Genomic DNA, 21,630 nt, shown 5'->3' with positions numbered 1-21,630 from the left:
TTATTTTTATTCCCTAGCCAGTCGTCCCTATGCAAGTCATTGATGTCTGTCCTTTTCCACTGTCTTGTAATGCCACTACTGTCATATACCAGATCAGTGTGTGCATATAGGTCTTCGGATTCTGTGCTATTCCTTTTACTTGCAGTTTGTGTATTCCTTCAATAATACTCACTTTTAATTGTTATATTTTTATAATAAGCTGAATTGTATGGTAGGACAAATCTTCCCACCTTTAAAATAAAAGGTTGTCTTCACTATTGTTGACCTTTACTAATTTTTGTAATTTGTAGATGTTTATCAACTGTGAAGAAAGTTTATATTGGGTTTGTTATGATTTTATAGACTTTTCAATTAATTTAAGAAGAATTGATGTCTTGGAAATGTCTTGGAAATACTAGATTTCATATGCTTAAGACTTTTTCAGATATACTTTGTCATTTGGTAGTTTACTATTTCCCCCATTAAAGTTGTGTACATTTTTTTAAGAGCTTTATTTCTGGGTATTTTATGTTTTAGTTGTTGTTGGTATTTTGTTCTGTTTCTAAATAGTTGTTGCTGTTATGTTTGAAAAGTATTGATTATACATTGATATTCAGCTTTTTAAAAATTAAAAAAAATTTTTAAAAACATTTATTCATTTTTTGAGAGACAGAGACACAGAGTATGAGCGGGGGTGGGGCAGAGAGAGGGAGACAGAATCTGAAGCAGGCTCCAGCCTCTGAGCTGTCAGCACAGAGCCGGCCGTGGGGCTTGGACTCATGAACCGCGAGATCATGACCTGAGCCGAAGTTGGACACTCAACTGACTGAGCCACCCAGCTGCCCCCATGTTTGTTTATTTTTGAGAGAGAGAGAGAGAGAGAGAGAGAGAGAGAGAGAGAGAGCGCGCTAGCGAGCGAGCAAGCTGAGAAGGGGCAGAGGGAGAGGAAGACAGAGGATCTGGAGCAGACAGGTCCACGCTGTCGGTGCAGAGCCTGATGCGGGACTTGAACTCATGAATCATGAGATCATGACCTGAGCCTAAGTCGGACACTTAACCAACTGAGCCACCCAGGTGCCCCGACATTCAGCTTCTTAATTACCTATCCTATTTTAAGTTTTTCAGTTGATTCTCTTAGACCTTTTAGATGGATGTTTATATCACTCATGAGTCATAGTAGCTTTTAAAATTTTTAACTTACTTTTTTTATTTTTATTTTTCTTAAAATTTTTTTATTAACATTTATTTATTTTTTGAGAGTCAGAGAGAGGCTGAACACAAGCAGGCGAGGTGAAGAGAGGTAGACACAGAATCGGAAGCAGGCTCCACGCTCTGAGCTGTCAGCAGGGAGCCCGATGCGGGGCTCGAACCCACCAACCATGAGATCATGACCTGAGGTGAAGTCAGTCGCCCAACTGACTGAGCCACCCAGGCGCCCCTAATTTTATTTTTAAGTGATCTCTTTACCCAATGCGGGGCTCGAACTTATAACCGAGCATCGAGTGTCTACCAACTGAGCCAGCTAGGCGCCACATCTTTGATCCTCCTTTTCTAACAGTTTCTGCATATTTCTTCCTCTTCCTCTCCTCCTCCCTTCCCCCTCCTCCCCATCTTCCCCCTCTTCTCTTTCCTCCACCTCCGCCCCCTTCTACTCTTCCTATTTCCTCTCCTCCGCCACCGCCACCGCCGCCGCCGCCGCCGCCGCCACCACCACCGCCACCACCGCCGCCGCCAATTTGGTTGCCTTTTATTTCGTTTTGTTGTCTGATTACTGAGGCTGAGACTGCCAACACTATGTTAAACACTCCTCATCCTCCCCTTCCTCCTCCCCTTCCTCCTCCCCTTCCTCCTCCCCTTCCTCCTCCCCTTCCTCCTCCCCTTCCTCCTCCCCTTCCTCCTCCCCTTCCTCCTCCCCTTCCTCCTCCCCTTCCTCCTCCCCTTCCTTCTCCTCTGCCGCTGCCAATTCCGGCGCCTTTTATTTTGTTTTGTTGTCTGATTGCTGAGGTTGAGACTTCCAACACTGTGAAACAACTGTGGTGAGAGTGGACATCGCTGTTGTGTTCCTGGTCTCAGGGGGAGTGTTCTCAGTTTTTCCCCATTGAGGATGATATTAGCTGTGGGCCTTTCATATATGGCTTTTATGATGTTAAGATATGTTTCTTCTATCCCAACTTCCTTGAGGGTTTTTATTAAGAAAGGATGCTGTATTTTGTCAGATGCTTTTTCTGCCTCTCTTGACAGGATCATATGTTCTTATCCTTTCTATTAATGTGATGTATCACGTTGGTTGATTTGCAAGTATTGAACCAGTCCTAGAGCCCAGGAATGAATCCCACTTGATCATGGTGAATTATTCTTTTAATATACTGTTGAATTTGATTTGCTAGTATCTTGCTGAGATTTTTTGCATCCACATTCATTAGGGATATTGGCCTGTAATTCTCCTTTTTTGTGGGGTCTCTGTCTGGTTTGGGAATCACCATAATGCTGGCTTTAAAGAATGAGTATGGAAGCTTTCCTTCCATTTTAATTTTTTTGGAACAGATTGAGAAAAATAGTTATTAACTTTTCTTTAAAAGTCTGGTAGAATCGATCTGGACCAGGACTTTTATTTGTTGGGAGATTTTGATAACTGATTCCATATCTTCACTGGTTATGGGTCTGTTTAAATTTTCTGTTGCGTCCCATTAGGGTTTTGGTAGTATGTGGGTGCCTAGGATTTTGTCCATTTCTTCTAGATTGTCCAGTTTGTTAGCATATAATTTTTCATAGTATTCCCTAATAATTATTTGTATTTCTGTGGCGCTGGTTATGATTTCTCCTCTTTCATTTGTGATTTTATCTATTTGGGTCCTCTTCTTTTTGAGAAGTCTGGCTAGGGGGTTATCAATTTTGCTTATTCTTTCAAAAAACCACCTCTTAGTTTCATTGATCTGTTCTTTTGTTGTTTTTTCAATTCTATATCATTGATTTCTGCTCTAATCTTTATTAATTCCCTTCTTCTGCTGGCTTTGGGCTTTATTTGCTGTTCCTTTTCTGGCTCCTTTAGGAGTAAGATTATGTTGTGTAGTTGGTACCTTTCTTGTTTCTTGAGATAGGCCTGAATTGCAATGTATTTTCCTCTTAGGACTGGTTTTGCTGCATCCCAAAGGGTTTGGACTGTTGTGTTTTTATTTTCATTTGCTTCCATGTATTTTTTAATTTCTTCTTTAATTTCCTGGTTGACCCATTCATTCTTTAGTAGAATGTTCTTTAACCTCCATGTATTGGGGACTTTCCAAATTTTTTCTTGTGGTTGATTTCAAGTTTCATAGCATTGTGATCTGAAAATATGCATGGTATGATCTCAATCCTTTTATTTTTGTTGAGGGCTGTTTTGTTACCACTATGTGATCTATTTAGGAGAATGTTCCATGTGCATTCGAGAAGAATGTGTGTTCTGATGCTTTTGGATGAAAAGTTCTGAATATATCTGTTAAGTCCATCTGGTCCAGCATGTCATTCAGAACCATTGTTTCCTTATTGATTTTCTGCCTAGATGATCTGTCCATTGTTGTAAGTGGAATATTAAAGCCCCCTATAATCGCGGTATTATTATCTATACATTTCTTTATGTTTGTGACTAGTTGATATGTATATATGTGCTCCAGGTTGGGGACAATAAACATTTACGGTTGTTAGCTCTTGATGGATAGACCCCTTAATTATGGTATAATGCCCTTCTTCATCTCTTGTTATACGCTTTAGTTTAAAATCTAGTTTGTCTGTTATAAGTATGGCTACTCGAGCTTTCTTTTGACATCCATTGGCATGGTAGATGGCTCTCCATCCCCTCACTTTCAATCTGCAGGTGTCCTCAGGTCTAAAATGAGCCTCTTGTAGGCAGCATATAGGTGGATCTTGTTTTTTTTATCCATTCTGATACCCTATATCTTTTGATTGGGGCATTTAGTCCATTTACATTCAGAGTGATTATTGAAAGATACGGATTTAGTGCCACTGTGTTATCTGTAGGTTTCATGCTTGTGATGATGTCTCTGGTCCTTTGTAATATTTCCTGCTTTCTACTCAGAGTCTCCCTTAGGATCTCCTGCAGGGCTAGTTTAGTGGTCATGAACTCCTTCAGTTTTTATTTGTCTGGGAAAGCCTTTATCTCTCCTTCTATTCTGAATGACGGCCTTGCTGGATAAAGGATTCTTGGCTGCATATTTTTCCTATTCAGTACATTGAATATTTCCTGCCACTCCCTCTGGCCTGCCAAGTTTCAGTGGACAGGTCTGCTACTACCGTTATGGGTCTATTGTGTAGGGTAAGCCCGTATGTCCCTAGCTGCTTTCAGAATTCTCTCTTTATCTTTGTATTTTGCCAGTTTCACTATGATATATCATGGTGGTGACCTGTTTTTGTTGATTTTGAAAGGTGTTCTCTGTGTCTCTTGGACTTGGATATCTGTTTCCTTCCCCAGATTAGGGAAGTTCTCAGCTATAATTTGTTCAAATAACCCTTATGCCGCTTTTTCTCTTCTGGGACTCCTATGATATGGATGTTATTTCATTGCATTGGATCGCTACCTGGCTTTCTTTTTACTTCCATTTGGGTGATAAATGCTTCTCCATCCCTTGACTTTCAAAATACATGTGTCTTGTCTGAAGTGAGTCTTCTTGTAGGCAGCATATAAACCCAGGTCTTGGGTTTTTGTCTTCTCTGTCACCCAGTGTCTTTTGATCGGAGCGTTTAGTCCATTTACGCTCAAAGTAGTTACTGATGGATATGTATTTATTGCCATTTTGTTACTTGTTTTATGGTTGTTTTTTGCAGTTCTTCCCTGTCCCTTTCTTCTCTTGCTCTCTTCTCTCTTGGGTCTGCTGGCTTTCTTTAGTGATATTCTTGAATTCCCCTTTCTTTGTTATTTGCATATCTATTGTCAGTTTTTGATTTGTGGTCACCATTAGGTGTATATATATAGCATTTTATGTATATAGTGCTGTATGTTAAGTTGGTGGTTGCTTAAGTTTGAACCCATTCTAAAAGCACTAAATTTTTATTCCTCTCCAACCCATGTTTTAAGTATATGGTGCCATACTTCACATCATTTTATTTTGTGAATCCCTTGCCTGAATTTTATAGGTACACTTAATTTACTGCGTTTTTGCTTCCTATTCTTTTTACTCCTGCTTATGGTCTTTCCTTTCCACTCAAAGAGTGCCTTTTAACATTTCTTTTAAAGCTGATTTAGTTGATGAATTCATTTGTTGGTCTGGAAACTTTTTCTCTCTCCTTCTCTTCTGAATGATAGCTTTGCTGGATAGAGTATTCTTGACTGCATAGTGTTTCCTTTCAGCACTTTGACCATATCATGTCACTCCCTTCTGAAAAATCCACTGATAGCCTTACAGAGTTTCCCTTGTATGTAACTGTCTTCTTTTCTCTTGCTGCTTTTAAAATTCTTTCTTTATCATTAGTCTTTGCCATTTTAATTATTAGGTGTCTTGGTGTGGACCTCTGTGGGTTGATTTTGGGGGGGATTCTCTGTACCTTCTGGATCTGGATTTTTTTGTTTGTTTCCTTCTCCAGATTTGGGGAGTTTTCAGCTATTATTTCTTCAAATACATTTTCTGTCCCCTTTTCTCTCTCTTCTCCTTCTGGGATCCCTATAATACAAATGTTATTATGCTTGATGGTGTTGTTGAATTCCCTAATCTACTTTAATTTTTAATTATTCTTTTTTCTCTCTCCTGTTCAACTTGGTTACTTTCCATTACTCTATCCTCAGGATTGCTGATCTATTTTTCTACTCCCTCTAGTCTACTCTTTATTTTCTGTAGTGTATTTTTAATTCCAGTTATTGAGTTTTTCATCTCTGGTTCATTTTTATATTTTTTATCTGTTTGTTGAGGGTCTTACTGAGGTCCTCCACTCTTAAGTCTGGTGGGTATCTTTATGACTATTACTTTTAGTTTTCTATCAGGCGTATTACTTATCTCCATTTTGTTTAGGTCTTTTGCTGATATTTTGTTCTGTACTTTCATTTGGGACATATTCCTATTTCCTTGTTTTGTCTAGGTGTCTGTGTCTGTTTCTGTATATTAGTAAAGTCACCTATGTCTCTTCCTGTTGGAAGTAGTGGCCTTATACAGAAGAGGTCCTATAGTACCCTGCAGCACAGTGTACCTTATTCACCAGAGCCTGGCATTGTAAATATATCTCTTATGTGTGTTAGATGTTCCCTACTGTTGTCGCTGAGCCATGTTTGCCTTCTATCCAGCATCTGCAATGGCTCTCTTTGCCTGTTGTGGGCACGGTTTGTATCCTGTGTTGTTAGTGGGCCAGTCAAGGGCCATCTTGGGCTTGAATTAAGTTAGACCATGTGTTTTCCAGAGCTGTGGTAGCACCAAACTGCAGGGTACTCTCCCTGTGTTGTTCCCTGAGAAGCTTTCATCAGTAGGTGAGGCCTGCTGCCAGACAAATGTCTGCCCCCGGCCCACTGCTGGGGCCCTGGAGACTAATGTGTGTGGTTGTTTTCCCCTTTCTGCTGGGCAGGAGTCAATTTGGATTGGTGCTGGCCCCCCTTGGGGGTGCTTGCACACTGCCAGGCTCGTGGTACCACTTTGGATGTAATGGTGCTGAGGGCTTGTTGGAGGGGGTAGGTTACAGGAGATGGCGGCACTGCTAACAAGCTAGGTGGAGAGTGTTCACACTGTGCTGGTTCCGGCAGGTGTCCCTGTATGTACGTTGTGGGGAGTGAGAGGGAAATGGCTCCTACCAGCTCTTTTGTTCTTGGAGAAGCCTCCTAAAGATACCTGCTCCCCCAGCACATGCTTTTGAGATTAGTAAATAAATCTCTTTCTTGTATACCCGAGGTGTTTTGCAAACTGCTGCTTCTCTGCCGAATCTCAGTGGGGCTGTTTGTTGTGCTTTCCTTTTAAGGGCAGAGACTTAGTTTCCCATTGCCCTTCCCAGAGTTGATCCCGCTAATTTTTAAAGTTCCAGGTGTTAAGTACCACTGGTTGTAAGAACTTGAGAAATTAAGCCCTTCTGGTTTTCACGGTCAAATATTGTGCAGACTTGTCTTCCCAGTACAGGTCCTCTGTACCTGGGGTGCCTGGTTTGGGGTTTGTTCCTGTCCTTTGTCCACCCCACATGTTCCCTCCTGTCCATGTCTTTGCCCTTTCTACCCTCTTCATTGTGGCCTCTTCTATACATTTAGCTGTGGAGAATCTGTGCTTCTAGTCTTCAGTTGTTTTCTGGGTTATTTACACTGATATGGGTGTTATCAGGTGTATCTGTGGGATGAGGTGAGGCTAGGTGAGCCCATGATCCTCCTATTTCCAGCCATTTTCCCTGAAAGCTTCCCCCCACCCCCCTTTTTAATAATTAATTAATTAATTAATTAATTTATTTATTTATTTACCTAAGTGCCTAAGAAACCTCCTGGACAGTGTTAAAGAGAAGAGTTGAGAATGGACATCCTTGTCTTATTCTCACTTTTTGGGGGGAAACATTTGGTTTTTAACTACTAAGTTTGATGTTAACTGTGGGTTTTCATAGAGGTGTTTTGCCAGAATTAGAAGTTCCTTTCTATTTCTAGTGATTGCTTTTGTCATGAAAAGTTTGGGTTTTGTAAAAAAAAATTTTTTGCTCCTATTTACATCATTATGTGATTTTTGTTTTGTGTTTATTAATATGTTAAACAGTCTTGCATTCCTAGGATCAATCTCACATGGTCATGGTATATAATTCTTTTCGTATGTTAGTGGATTTTATTTTGCTAGTATATTGTCCAGAATGTTTGCATTTATATACATAAGAGATACTTGTCTGTCTGGTTTTGGTATCAAGGTAATACTGGCCTCCTAGAATGAACTGGGACGTGTTCTTCTCTTCTGTGTCTTTGAAGAGCTTATGAAGAATCAGTATTATTTTTTTCTTTAAATATTTGGGAGAATTCAGCAATAAAGCCATTTGGGTCTTTGCTTTTCTTTATGGGTAGTTTTGACTACTAATTTAATCTCTTTACTTGTTACAGGTCTATTCAGATCTTGTGTTTCTTCTTGAACCAATTTTAGTAGTTTGTGTTTTATAACTACTGTAACTACTTGTCAATTTCATGTAATGTATTTAATTTATTGGCAAAAATTATCTTTTAAAAATTCCAGTAGTCAGTAGTATGTTTCTTCTTTCATTTCTCATTTCCATATTTGGATCTTTTTTTTTTTTCCTTCATCAGTGTGGTTATTATCTTAGTTTACCCCAAAATGTGACAATCTAGCCCTGTGGTCTGCTTGATATGGGCAGGCACGAGTATGCAAACGGTCATGTGCCCTCTTTTTGCACATCCAAAAATGATCCTGCCTACCAGGATCTAACTGCACCATCATTCTCATCCTCCTGAATATCAATATTTGTTATTTTAGTCTCTTACCAGTGATGTCTGATGCCCCAGCAAATGACGTTGCCCACCACTGTGCTGAAAAACTACTCCTGAGGTCCCAGCAGCGACACAGCTAACATAGACTTGGTTTGCACTCTGCTGGGTAGACCCTGAACAGGAGTGATGCCTCCAGGCAGGTGGTATGCTGTCCATCCAGCTCAGGCCCGGGCTTCAAGGGAACAAGGGCGGCTTCAGATGGTAAAGAAGGAAGAAGAGGATGAAGGCTACACTTCAGCGCAGGCTGCCAGGCCACAGACACTCAACCGTTCTGGCCAGGAGCTGTTCCGCCAGCTCTTCAGACAGCTTCGCTACCATGAATCTTCTGGGCCCCTAGAGACTTTGAGCCGGCTCCGGGAGCTCTGCCGCTGGTGGCTGAGGCCTGACATTCTCTCCAAGGCCCAGATCCTGGAACTGCTGGTGCTGGAGCAATTCCTTAGCATCTTGCCTGGGGAGCTCCGGACCTGGGTACAGCTGCATCACCCTGAGAGTGGTGGGGAGGCCGTGGCCCTGCTGGAAGAGCTGCAGAGGGATGTCGATGGGACACCGTGGAGGCTGAGGGTGAGCAAGTGTATAGTACTCAGTGAACTCTGCCTGTCAGTGAGCCAGCTTGTCTAGAGGGACTGGGTTGGGCCTCTGAACGCTCAGCACTGAGGAATGCAGGGAAAGTCTTCCCTTCTCATTCCCACGGCACCTGAGCAGCAGAGAACTGGGCTCTGGTCCAAGGACCTTTTAGCAGCAGCCCTTCTCGCCCTTCCAGAGGACAGTTAGCTCCAGGAAGAGGGTCAGCAAGTATCCAGAGATAACAGCGATGAGTTTTTGGACACAGTAACTTAGATTATGGGAGTCTATCTCCACAGACCCAATTTGACTGGATACTGACCGGTTAAGCGGGGGTGATGTCTCTTGCTTGTTAGAGTCAGGACTCTTGGCTTCTGTGTGCCTTTTAAGACCTATAAATGCAGTGCACTCATAACATGTTCCTTCTTTCTTAGTAAGATTTTGAGGATTTATTCTCTGCAGGGGTCAAGGGTAAGAAGAGTACTGAGGGTCAGCCCAGGGCCAGGAAATTGGAAGATTTATTCCACAGCCTCATTGTTCTTGCTCACATTCTTTCAGAGCCTCACTTTATTGAAAAGGATATGCAAACAAATTTGTTCAGTGTCTGTTTGAGTGCCTACCGTGTCCCCAGTTCCAGCCTTAGACCTGGGAAACAGAGCTCTAGGGCTGGCAATAGAGCAGCCAGTCAGTTAAAGTGAGCTCTGTGTGCCCCTTGTGCTACACACAAGCAAGCCTCTCAGTGCTTCCTGTAGCTTGAGGGTTTTTTTTTTAAAGAGGATTTATCATTTTTATAGGCTTTAAAATTTTTTTTCAGTAAAAATACGTGTAAGTCTACATATATGATGCATGCATAAATGAAAGTTACCTTTAAGATTTTTTAAAATGTTTATTCACTTATTTTGAGAGGTGGGGGAGGGACAGAGAGAGGGAGAGAAAGAGAATCCCAAGCTGACAGTGCAGAACCTGACGTGGAGCTCAATCCCACAAACTGTCATCATGACCTGGGTAGAAATCAAGCACCGGACACTTAACTGACTGAGCTACCTAGGCACCCCACCTTTAAGATATTTGAAACGTATTTGGCATACTCTTCCCCCAAATATAATATGAAAATTAAGTCAGTTGAGTAACACATCTGACTGAACATCTACCAGTAGTAAATGGTAATAAATCAATACAAGGTATTAAAAAAGAAAGCTCTTTGCGTAACATTGGTTACTATTTTTAAAAATCTAAAAGAGCATTTATCATTTTTGCTGAAACACCAAGATGTTCAAAAGGACTGAAAAATAATTTATTAAAGCAAATAAGGTTCATAGTAGGTACATAATTGTAGCTTGGTTACATTTAACTCATTTAGAATTCGAAAATCCATGAAAACATTGCCAAATGTGCAGACAGGGTCTGCCTGGTTGAAAGTAGTTAGAAATTAGAAAACAAAACAGGCTGGGAGAACACCTTCTAAATTCTGAAAAGTGAGCAGAAAAACTCAAGATCACATAAAATTACAGAATCACCCTATGGTTCATAAGAATTGAGCAACTAGGGCCCGATAATGTTTGTCCTTAAACTCATTGGGCTGTGTGCTTCCATCGTTGTATTGTTTCTTTATTCTCTTTTTGGTAGGGTTTGGGAGGACCAGGTTCATCATCTTTAAGATGTTTAACAGCCTCAGGCTAAGGTTCGTCCGTAGCAGTGTAGTCAGTGTCTTGGCCAGAGAACCAGAAAAAAACTTACAGTGCATTAGCCATAAGCTTTCTATCCTCATTTCTCCATCAGGGATAGCCTTGCCTCAGAGACTGGAGCCATTTGAAGTCCCAGGGCAAATTGGCTCTTTCCAAGTGTTTGCTTGGATGGGCACTGTCATTTTTTGGATCTGAGACTTCTTCTTTTATGGTCCCATGGCTGACCCTCACAAGTAATATTGCCTCACTGGTAGTGTTACTTACCATCTCAATCAGATTAATGTCTGGGAGCTGTCCTTTGAAGTCACTTTGCTTATCACTGCCTAGAACAGTCCCTGATACTTGGGAGATGTTATCTGTCTGCATCTTTCTTGTGAACCATTATCAATTTAACTCAGGGATAAATCTCTTCTCTCTCATTTCTAAGTTCCAGACCAGGGGTGGGGTTGAGGGTTAGTGGGGAGGAGTCACTGCAGCACCTGAGGCCTGACAGCATTGCCTTGCTGGGTGTTTCCTATGTTGTAGCTGGAATCTGACTCCACCTGTCTCCCTCATGGTCCACATTAGAGGCCAGGGAGGCTGAGGGGTGAGGAGGTCCCCCTTGGGCTTTCTCCTCCTCCTTTTCCCTCTACTTACAGATAAGAAAGGGCCTGGCCTGCCCTTCCCTGGGTCCCTGCCCCTAAAGATTGGCCATGTGGCCTCTTCTCTGAGTTTGCTTTCTGATTCCCATGGGGATTCTCTCACAACATTTTCTTCTCACCAGGACCCAGCCCTTGCCCAGAGCCCAGATGTGCGTTGGATGGGTACAGGAACCCTGCGAGCCTCACAGATATGGCCCCCTGCTTCACCTCTCAGGAGCAGCTCTACTCTTGGGGACCACCTGGAGCCTCCCTATGAAATAGGAGTGTGTGACTTCCTGGCTGGGCAATCCGGTACTCGCCATCTGGCTCTAAGACCCCAGCCATATGCCACACATCCCAGATTAGTGTTGTCATTTCACCATCTGTCCTCACGTGAGAATCCCTTTCTATCTTGGCCCTTAGCCTTGTGTCCTTTTTGCCTTCTGTGACCCATGTCCACCTAGCCTTTCCTCCTCCCATTGTACCCCGCACTGCTCACCCCCCAGCCCTCAGTGGACATTGGGGAAATGTGAAATGGATATTTAACAATAGTCCATACCTGCTCGTGGGCCCAGGAGTCCTCTATGTGGGGGAAGAGTAGGCCTACTCAGTGGGGTGCCAAGAGCTGGGTTACCTTCTCTCATGGCTCTTTCTTCTCCTTCAGAGCCTCCTGTTGCCCAGGCTCCTGCTCTTTCCCAAAGAGAGGGGTGCCCAGGAGACCTGTTGACAGCCCAGCCTCAGGTGAGCCACAGGACCTTTGGTCCTTCGTGACATCCCAGCATTGCTGCCTAATGGAGCTGCTGAGGCTCCCCCTCATCTTGAGTCTCTGTGTCCAGTGACCTCACATCCAGAGACCTATGTCCTAGAGACCAGATTATCCCCCTTGAGCCCAGAGCTCTTCTGCTGCGTGATGCTCTTCTTTTTCACCCTTACCAGATCCATCTTGTTCTCACTCAGAGCCTCCCCCTTTACAAAAGCCGGGAGCTGTAGACCGGCTCTTGGACATAGGACTGTGTTTTTCAGGAGGCTGTGACATTCAAGGACGTGGAAGTGATCTTCTCCCAGGATGAGTGGAGATGGCTGGACCCTGCTCAGAGGAACTTATATAGGGATGTGATGCTGGAGAATTATGGGAACATGGTTTCTCTGGGTAAGACATTAATTTCCCCATACTTCTACCCACTTTTACTTCTGCCTTCTTAGTTTTTATTATGGTGCCTAGACAGGGGCCTGACCTGGACTTAGATCTTGGCTCGCTGTCACCTCAGTCTCTTCTCTTGAAGCATGGTGATAATGATGATTGTCATGCAGGATTATTGTTAAGATTAAAAGTCATATATGTCCAGTTCCTAGTTAGACATCCAAAAAAATGTTGGTTGATTTAACTGAGTGAGTTGTCACGTGGCTCCCACCTCCAGAGAATCCTAATGATCCTTTTGGCTGTGACTTCTTTCAGCCTCTTTTATCTCTGTTCAGAGCTGTTGGAAATGGCTGCCTGGGCCTCCTGTCCTAGCTTCTTCCACCAGCTTCCCTGGCCTTTCCCTCATCCTTGCCAGGACCTGAGGCCTGAGAGGGTCCTGGAGAGTAATTCTGTGTGATTCATCCACCCTTCCATCTCATCTCATTCCCTTCTCTTCTGCAGTGGGGCCATTCACCAAACCTGTTCTGATTTCCTGGTTGGAGGCAAGGGAGCCATGGGGCCTGAATGTCCAAGGAGCTCAGCCCAAGGGGAATCCAGGTGTTGCCCCTGCAGGTGAGTTCCAGAGACCCTCCAGATCCTGCTTCTCTCACAACTACTCTTTTCTTTCTTTCTTTCTTTCTTTCTTTCTTTCTTTCTTTCTTTCTTTCTTTCTTTCCTTTCTTTCTTTCTTTCTTTCTCTTTCTTTCTTTCTTTCTTTCTTTCTCTTTCTCTTTCTTTCTTTCTTTCTTTCTTTCTTTCTTTCTTTCTTTCTTTCAAGTTTATTTATCTCGGGGGTGGGGGAGGGGCAGTGAGAGAGAGAGAATCCCCGACACAGGGCTTGAACTCACAAATTATGAGATCATGACCTGAGCTGAAATCAAGTCAGATATTTAACTTACTGAGCCACGCAGGTGCCCCAACTCTTCTCTTTCTTAAAGTCTTTTATACCAAGTAAGTCAGAGGGAACTTTGATGTTTGCTAGAAGGAAGATCCTTAACAGTGATGCTAAGGAATGCTGGGTTTCTGGGCTTCCCCCCCTCCAGACTGGCCTATTAGACATTTGTTTCTGGCCCTGCTCCTTCCCCAGAAACCCTTTCAGTAAGTGTTCTTGCCCACTGGAGGGCTTCACTGTTGCAGTCTTTTCCAGTCAGTGATGGTCCTCCTCCTTCCTCTGCTGCACTCCTGCTGGCCCGTAGGCCCGTGCCTGTCCCTTTGTGCTATGAAGAGCCCTGATTCCACTCCAGCTTCTCTTCTTTGCCCCTGCGATAGGCTTGACATTCAGTTCTTTCATCCAGTCCTCCATGGATCCCTCCCCTGGGCTCTTGTGGACCTTCTTACCCTCTTATGCCAGGACTCCTCTCCCCTCTTTTGCTGTTTAACACTCACTTTTCAGCTCTGTTTTTCAACTAGATGTGATTTCTGCATATGTCTAGCTTCTGTGCCCACCTTGCTTCTCCTCCCTTCCCTGTCATCTGGAATACTCTTCCATGTTTTGCCTTCCCTGATTCTTTGGTAAAGGTATTGGTAGTCAGGCAAAAGCCTCACCACCCAAGATTGTGCCATTTTTTTTTTTGTCCTTCGGTGCTTTCTGCAGTTCCAAGTATGGGGAAAAAGTACACTGTCGTTTGTTTTATTTTGTGTCAGGAGGTGAGCTCCAGATTAAAACAAACAAGTTCGTCTTAAAACATGAACCTTTGGAAGAAGCAGAAACCTTTGCTGTGCCATCAGAATGTTGTGTGATGAGTGTTTCTGAGGGAATCAGGCTCAGAGAATCTCTTGAAAAGAAGAGCAGGCTAAAGCAACAGTGTGGAAGCCCCATACAATCAAGAGTTAAGAAGGAAGAGACCAAGTTCAGTCACAGGACAGCAAAAGAATCTGAAGAGTCAGGAAGAAGTGCTAGTCTTAATTTAAAACATGCTACGTATTTGAGGGTTCCCAGAAGAAAGCGATCCCTAAAACATGGCTGTGGCAGACACTTCAGAGGGAGTTCATACCACTATGATTACAAGGAATATGGGAAAGGGCTCAGGCGCATTGTTGGCGGGTTTAGCCTCCATCAGAGAATTCATGCTGGACTAAAAGGGAATGCAAAGGATGTACATGGGAAAGATTTTAGCCTTAGCCCACATCACCAGCGTGGGCAGAATCTTCACATGGTGGAGACCTCGTATAAGTGCAGTGACTGTGGGAGGGCCTTCAGTCATAGCTCTCATCTCGCGTGTCATCAGAGACTTCACACTCAAGAGAAACCATTTAAATGCAGGGTGTGTGGGAAAGCCTTTAGGTGGAGCTCAAACTGTGTGCGACACGAGAAGATTCACACTGGAGTGAAACCTTATAAATGCAGTTTATGCGACAAGGCTTTCAGACGCCTGTCTGCCTACCGCCTACACCAGGAAACCCATGCGAAGCAGAAATCTCTTGAGTCTAATCAGTATGAGGAAGCTCTCACCTGTGGCTCAGGATTTGATCATCATTTGAGAGACCAGAGTAGGGGCAAGCTTTTTGACTGCAGTCAGTGTAGGAAATCATTCCACTGTAAATCGTATGTTGTTGAACATCAAAGGGTCCACACTCAGGAGAAACCTTATAAATGTACCAAATGTAGGAAAACCTTCAGGTGGAGATCAAATTTCACCCGTCATATGAGAATGCACCAGGAAGAAAAGTTCTATGATCAAGACAAACGTAAGGACTTCAGACTGGCCTCCAGCTGCGGTCAGCCCCAGGGTGCCCCTGCTCGGGAGAAAGCCTTTCCATGTCAGCAGTGTGGGAAAACATTCACTCGGAAGAAATCTCTCATTGATCATCAGAGAATTCACACAGGTGAGAAGCCCTACAGATGCAGTGAATGTGAAAAAGAGTTTACCCATCGGTCAGCCTTTATTGCTCATAAGAAGCAGCATGCCATTCAAAGAAGACCCGAGGATGGGCCGTCTTCAAGTCAGGACACGGTGCTCCAGGTTCCTCCGAGCAGTACAGAGGAAGCCTACAAATGTAGCCAGTGTGGCAAAGCCTTCCGCAATCACTCGTTCCTCCTCATCCATCAGAGAATTCACACCAGAGAAAAGCCTTATAAGTGCAGGGAATGTGGGAAAGCTTTCAGATGGAGTTCTAACCTCTCCCGACATCAGAGGATTCACTCTTTGGAGAAACGGTACGAGTGCCACGAAAGTGAAAACACTCCAAATCTGCAGCCGCAGATCCTCACTGGTGAGAAACCTTTTTGGTGCCAAGAATGTGGGAAAACTTTTACACGCAAAAGAAGTCTTGTAGATCATAAGGGAATACATAGTGGAGAGAAGCGCTATAAGTGTAATCTGTGTGGGAAATCTTACGATAGAAAACATCGCCTTGTTAATCATCAGAGAATCCACACTAAAGAGAGACCTTTTAAATGTCAGTGGTGTGGGAAAGATTTTATTGGAAGACATACTCTCCGCATTCATCAAAGAAAACACACCAGAGTGGCACAGTCTGAATGCAGCCTGGCTGCATTATCTTCCTGCCAGGACACAGGGGTGACTTTACAGGAATTAAAACCAAGTGGGGAGAAGCCACTTGAAGATTCTGAGGAAGCTTGTGACCAGAGCTCCAGGCTCACCGGACTCCAGAACATACCCATTGGGAAAAAGTGCCACAAATGTAGCACCTGTGGGAAAACTTTTAACAAAAGCTCACAGCTCATTAGCCACAAGAGATTTCATACCCGAGAGAGGCCCTTCAAATGCAGAGAGTGTGGGAATACCTTCAGATGGTCTTCAAATTTGGCTCGGCATATGAAAAACCATATTAGAGATTAGCTTGGGTTTTGACAGTGGGGGGAGAGGGGTTCCTAGCTGCCCTGCCAGAGAACCCTTAATTGTGGGCAGTGTGGAAAAAGCCTTCACAAAGGGTCCAGCCCTTTCTGGTTTTGAAGCTGGTGGCAGAGAATCCTGAGGTCAAAAACTCAGGGCATTTCCTTTCCTACCTGCTGGGGAAGAGCAGCAACCTGTTTTGGGGGGCCCTTCTGGAGGCTTGGGCCCCAGGAGTGGCCTTTGCACAGTGGCCTGGAGCTCCCCCAGACTTAGGTATAAGTCTAAAGGCAGATACCATTGCCCTGTGTTGTTTGATGAAATGTCTATGGTGTGATGGGCTGCAGCTGCTGGGAAGGGGCCAGTTGGATACTGTGGTGGTGTGTATTCTATTTGATCTCACAAGTTGCAGCAGCAGCAACAGCAAGAACTCCTAGTCTCCCCAGTTGCCTCCTGGGAGTTCTGGCTGCAGCTTTGGCCTTCACGCCTGGCTTTGGAGATATGCCACGGGCATACAGTTGTCTCAGTGGCACGTGGAAGAGAGCAGGGTTGGACTCAATCACCTGGAGAATGGGGCTCTCCCAGTGCCCCGTTGCTGTCTCTACCCACAGTCTGCAGGGTCAGCAATGGGCCATGTGTTCCAACAGAAATGTGCTGAGCACCTTCCATATGCCAGGCACTGTTGTGTGTGCTAGAGACCCAGCAGTGACTGGAATAGACAAAAAATCTGCTGTCTTGGATCTTTACAGACAATGAACGAATGAGATACATAGTGCTTTGGATGGCGATATGTGTTGTGGACAGAATGAATCAGAGAAGAGTGAGAGGCAGTGCTGGATTAGGAGGTGGGTTGCGATTTTAAGTAGGCTAGTTAGGGCTTCAACTGAAGAGGTGAAACTTGGTCCAGGCACAGGAGGTGGGGTCTTGTCTGGTATCTTGGAGAATAGTAGGGAGGCCCTTGGGCTAGAGTCAAGGGAACCAGCAGAAGAAGGGGCCCCAGAGAGCTGGTGGGCCAAGTGGCGTGAGCACCATGGAGTCCCCCCAGGGGCCGGAGCTGCTTCACAGGGAGGTATGGAGGTCGGGAGCTTTGGGACAGTTTTGAGTTGAGGAGTAATGTACTCTGTGAGTTAACATTTACAAGGGTTAACCGCAGACCTGAGGACTCATGCAGTTAGTTATCCCTGCTGCCAGTTTCCATGAATGGGACTATCTCCTTTCCCCTCAAAATGTCTGAATTTTCTACAAGACTTACAGCTCTCATCAACAATTCTAAATGTTTAATTATTGCACTTGCATCTGTACGGGACACTACGGGACCCTCTAACCTTCATGTAGCCTTCTTCTCATGTCAGATCCGGTGCTGGCATGAGGTTCAACCCAAAGGTACCAGTTCACATGACTGACGCCCTCTGGAGGAAAGGTGGTCTGGTGGGGGGAGGCACCCCCATCTCATTTGCCAACTTGACTTGAAGCACATAGCAAGAATCAGCTGGTGGTGTAAGGGTAAAGGACTGATTTTTCTAAAATGTATGTAGGTAGCCATTACTTCTGATTATTGAAGAGCTCACATTATGAATATAAGAATAAAATATCTCACTTGATAGTAGAGCACCATCCCAGACTATGTTTTACTGCTGTGTGTCAGGGTACACCTGGTGGACAGGCCATTTCTTATAGTAAGAAGAAACGAACCTAAAAAATGTACTTTCAGTACAGTACAAGTACTCTTATCCCTTCTGGATTGTCGTAGGCGGGTGAAAATGAAGGCTTTGATGCTTTGTGGTGATGTCACATGGAATAGGCAGGGGTGGGGAAGAGGGAGATAACTGCGGCAGATCCTTGTTTGTGTTCTGGTCCCCATTCAGCTTTGTATTCAGGAAGGTTTGGTCATCTTGGCTCTTCATCCTTTTCCTACAGCAGCAGCTGCCTCTGGCCTGGAATTGGGTGTCCCATCACTGGTAAAGTAGCAAAAACTGGCTCTAGAAGTGGCTGGGCAGGGACCAGAGACCCATGTACTGAGGGCCCAGGGTCATGGGAAGGGCCTTGGAGTTATCAGATCTGAGTTCAGGCTCAGTGTGACTTTTCTTGGCGAAGTGATCCTGGACAAGTCACTGAACATCTTCATCTACTGTCGGGTGTGTAAAATTAGAGTAATCAAGCTCCCTGATCCTAGGAGTGGCAAAAGAGGACTTGGTATACGGGGCTCTGGGTTAGGTAGCTGACATCTGGAACCAGAGCCCTCCCAGAACTGCAGCTGCATATCAGTTTCAGCTTCAAATCAGTTGGTGCTACAACCAAGGTAATACCCTTTTCTGTTCGTATTTTCACCACCCTCCCCCAACTCCTTGTGCCACTGTCACCTCAGAGAGTTCATGCCCCAATAGGGGTTTTCTACTGCCACTTTTATAAAGTGAGACATACTTACTTTTAAACATTCACACCACAATTTGAAATGTTCAAAGAAGTAAAAATCAACAGAAATCCCGTATGCTGAGGTAAGACTTTAATATCTTGGGGTTGTGCTGATGGAGTCTGTTTAATAACCTGAGTTTTTAAATAATATTAATTATATGAGTAATACATGATTATTCTAGAATTATTAGTAAATACAGATGAAGTAAAAGGAAAAGGAGAAAAGTCTTACTACTTAGAGCTAACTGCTAAACATTTTGGTGTAATCAGTGTTGGATTTAACTTCATTGCGTGCCCCTGAACACCCTTGGACCAGCCTGCTTTGTGCTGACTCCCTTCTCCACGAGTGTAGACCCTACCCATGCTCTCCCAGGTCCTCACCCTTCAAGGCCCGGCCCTCCCTACCCCTCATCCATCTAAGGCCTCTCCCCTGGTCCCACCTCTCCTTGTGCCTGTATCTTACTCTGCAAGTATTGTCCAAGTTTCCAGGAGTTATGCCTGCCACTGCAGCCAGACAGGGTACTCGGGAGTCCAGAGCTGGGTGCTTATTTGTTTGCCATGCCGAGGAGATTTTGCACAGAATTACCTCTATTAAGGAATATGGGACCGAGTTTAGTTCAGCTAAGTCAGAATTGGAGTGTTTTGAAGGGACCGTGAGCAGTGTTGATTGGAGGTCCCCCACCAGCGCACCAGTTAGCAGCTCAGCGGCGCAGTTCCCGTTGACAGCTTCTGACTGCCCAGCCACCAGTTCTCAAGTCGAACCCCGTCTCGCCCTAGAGAACATGCAGTCTTCTTTGAACCCTGCCTTGCTTTCTCTTACTGCCTGGGAAGAAGTGAAGTTGGGGCTGGGGAGAGCCAGAGGGCCGGGAACCCCCAGAAAAGAGTAGGTATTGGAAAGTCTTTGAATCGGTTGTTCAGTGTGGTTAATCCCGGCCTCACTGACAGACCATCAGCCCACACAGAGGCATGTACAGAGAAGAAAGCACAGGAAGTGTCAGTTGATATGTACCATCTCACACGCCTCAAGATGACAGGTTTCTGTAAGCCCTTGCATGGGCATGTGTGTGGGACAGCAGGACCTGACTGTGGTGGGAGTGGAAATTGTAACAGCTCCTGTACCAGGCAGCTTGCAAAACCTTGTAAAGTTGTGTGTGTCACCAGCAGCTTCACTCCCGGACAAATCCTAGAAGAACTTCACATGGGGAGGGACATCTGTGTAAAACTGTTTATTGCAGTACTGTTTAGGTAGCAAGAGTGGGAAAAACCAAAATTTCCTTCAACAGAAAAGCAAAATAAAATAAAAGGGGTGGTTCTTGCCACTTTGGGAAGTGAATGTGAAAGAGCTAGTTACATCTTTCAACATAGGTAAATCAAAAATGCTGAGAAAGTTGCAGAAGCTATGTACAGTATACCCCATTTATGTCAAATTAAATGTGTATCTGTGGGCACATTATTTAAACTTGTGTTTCACTTTTTTAATGAAATGGGATAGTAGTTGCCAACCTCACAAGGTAATTTGGGGAGGGGGGATGATTAATGAAATAATGCATGTAAAGTGTTTTGGTTAGTGGCTGGCATGTAAGCATTGTTGGCATATGGTAAACAATGTTGTTATTGTTTTGCACAATAATATATTCCTGTGGATTCAAATTATATGATGAGTATAAAATCATGTATTAAAATGTTGTGTGAAAATCGTGTTCTGCCTTTCCAGGGTGGGATTTGCAGATAGAATCAGGGAGGGTACATGGAAGTTTCACTTGTGTTTTTATTTCATTTTAAATATTGATGTAGATGGGTCAACATGTTGATTAACAGGATAGTGTGGGTTTTTTTTTTTTTTAACTGTTTGCTTAAAATACTTAAAAATAAAAGTGTTTTTAAGCACGGGCTCTGTTATCTCATGACTTTATAGAAATCCTGGCCCTACCGTTTATGAAATGTTACTTAGAGTGAGCCATTTAATCTCTCAAGGGCTCCCGTTTCCTTACCCACAAAACTCTGTAGCAACGCAAATGGCTACTAGTAAAGGAAAGGTCGAACAGTTCTGGTCCCATCTGTGATGGAATCACTACACATCAGTTAAAAAGAAGGAGGATGCTCTCCATGTATTGACACGTCTCCAAGACAGTCAGTTTATAGGAAATTATAAGGTCTGTTTTCTTTAACCTTTTTGGCCTAAGTCTAGCGAGTGAGGTCAAAAGCTTTAGACTCAAGAGTTTAGGAAATGAAAAAAAGAAAAGTTTAACAAATGGGATCCTGTGGGTGGAGATGCTTAGCCATTCCATTTTATTAGGTAAATGAAGAAAGGGGAGTAAATGTTTATGCCCAACTGCCACGCATATTACGTTAATCCTAATAACCCTGTTAAGAATAGCAAAGAAACTTGTATCACCCAGGTTACAGTCAGGAGTCAAAAACCATACCAATTATTTTAAGAAAAAGAACTTAGAATTGTGTTCAGTAGGTATATCTAAGTAAAAAGCCAAAAAAAAAAAAATAATCTAATGTTTCATGGAGGTAGTGACTTGAAACCTGGTACCACCCCAGGACGGGGAGGGAGGGGGGGCTGTAATGGAGTCCGACCCCATTTTTGATGTTTGACAACTGACAGCTTTCAAGCCCTCCGCATTTTGCCTCACATCTGGGCCACCTGGTAAGGAAACCCAGGCACTGTCTTAACACTTGAGGTGAACTTTATGCAAACCATTGCCCTGGAAACCCACACCCCTAACCACAATAAAAATCAGAGTCACTTGCCCTTCTTTGCAATCAAGGCCAACTGACTGGCTGGGGTGCCTGTCTTGCTCTTCCCAGAGAGCCGCATTATGTGAATAATAAACTTTCTCATAACATCTTGATGTGTGTGGTGTCCCTCTGTCTCAACATCTGAATCTGTTTGGGGGCACAGTATTTATCCCACCTACACAGGGCAAGCTACAAAGCAGGAACAGAATTATAAAAAGGTAGG

At 43.9% G+C, this 21,630-nt stretch overlaps 2 protein-coding genes across 3 annotated transcripts in view; both read left to right on the top strand.

Annotated features, from left to right (window-relative positions):
• Positions 1-8,442, top strand: part of ZNF852 (zinc finger protein 852) — a 74,192-nt gene extending 65,750 nt beyond the window's left edge. The window contains exon 6 of the mRNA XM_042955934.1: positions 8,394-8,442. Within this exon, the coding sequence (XP_042811868.1) occupies positions 8,394-8,407 (14 nt within the window). The 3' untranslated portion in view covers positions 8,408-8,442. The remainder of the gene's footprint in view (positions 1-8,393) is intronic.
• ZNF445 (zinc finger protein 445) overlaps positions 1-21,163 on the top strand; it is a 28,853-nt gene extending 7,690 nt beyond the window's left edge. Inside the window, exons 2-7 of one of the 2 annotated variants that reach the window (XM_042955928.1) lie at positions 8,394-8,968; positions 11,417-11,585; positions 11,938-12,014; positions 12,297-12,423; positions 12,916-13,026; positions 14,098-21,163. In XM_042955928.1, the coding sequence (XP_042811862.1) occupies positions 8,534-8,968; positions 11,417-11,585; positions 11,938-12,014; positions 12,297-12,423; positions 12,916-13,026; positions 14,098-16,256 (3,078 nt within the window). In that variant the 5' untranslated portion in view covers positions 8,394-8,533 and the 3' untranslated portion in view covers positions 16,257-21,163. Of the gene's footprint in view, positions 1-8,393; positions 8,969-11,416; positions 11,586-11,937; positions 12,015-12,296; positions 12,424-12,915; positions 13,027-14,097 lie in introns of those variants that run through there. The other variant, XM_042955930.1, reaches the window with a different exon arrangement.
• The last annotated feature ends 467 nt before the right edge of the window (positions 21,164-21,630 follow it).

Source organism: Panthera leo, chromosome C2 (assembly GCF_018350215.1).
Source record: "Panthera leo isolate Ple1 chromosome C2, P.leo_Ple1_pat1.1, whole genome shotgun sequence".
Classification (NCBI taxonomy): Eukaryota; Metazoa; Chordata; class Mammalia; order Carnivora; family Felidae; genus Panthera; species Panthera leo.
Note: the sequence above shows the minus strand (reverse complement) of the source record. Positions and strands in the feature narration are given on the sequence as shown.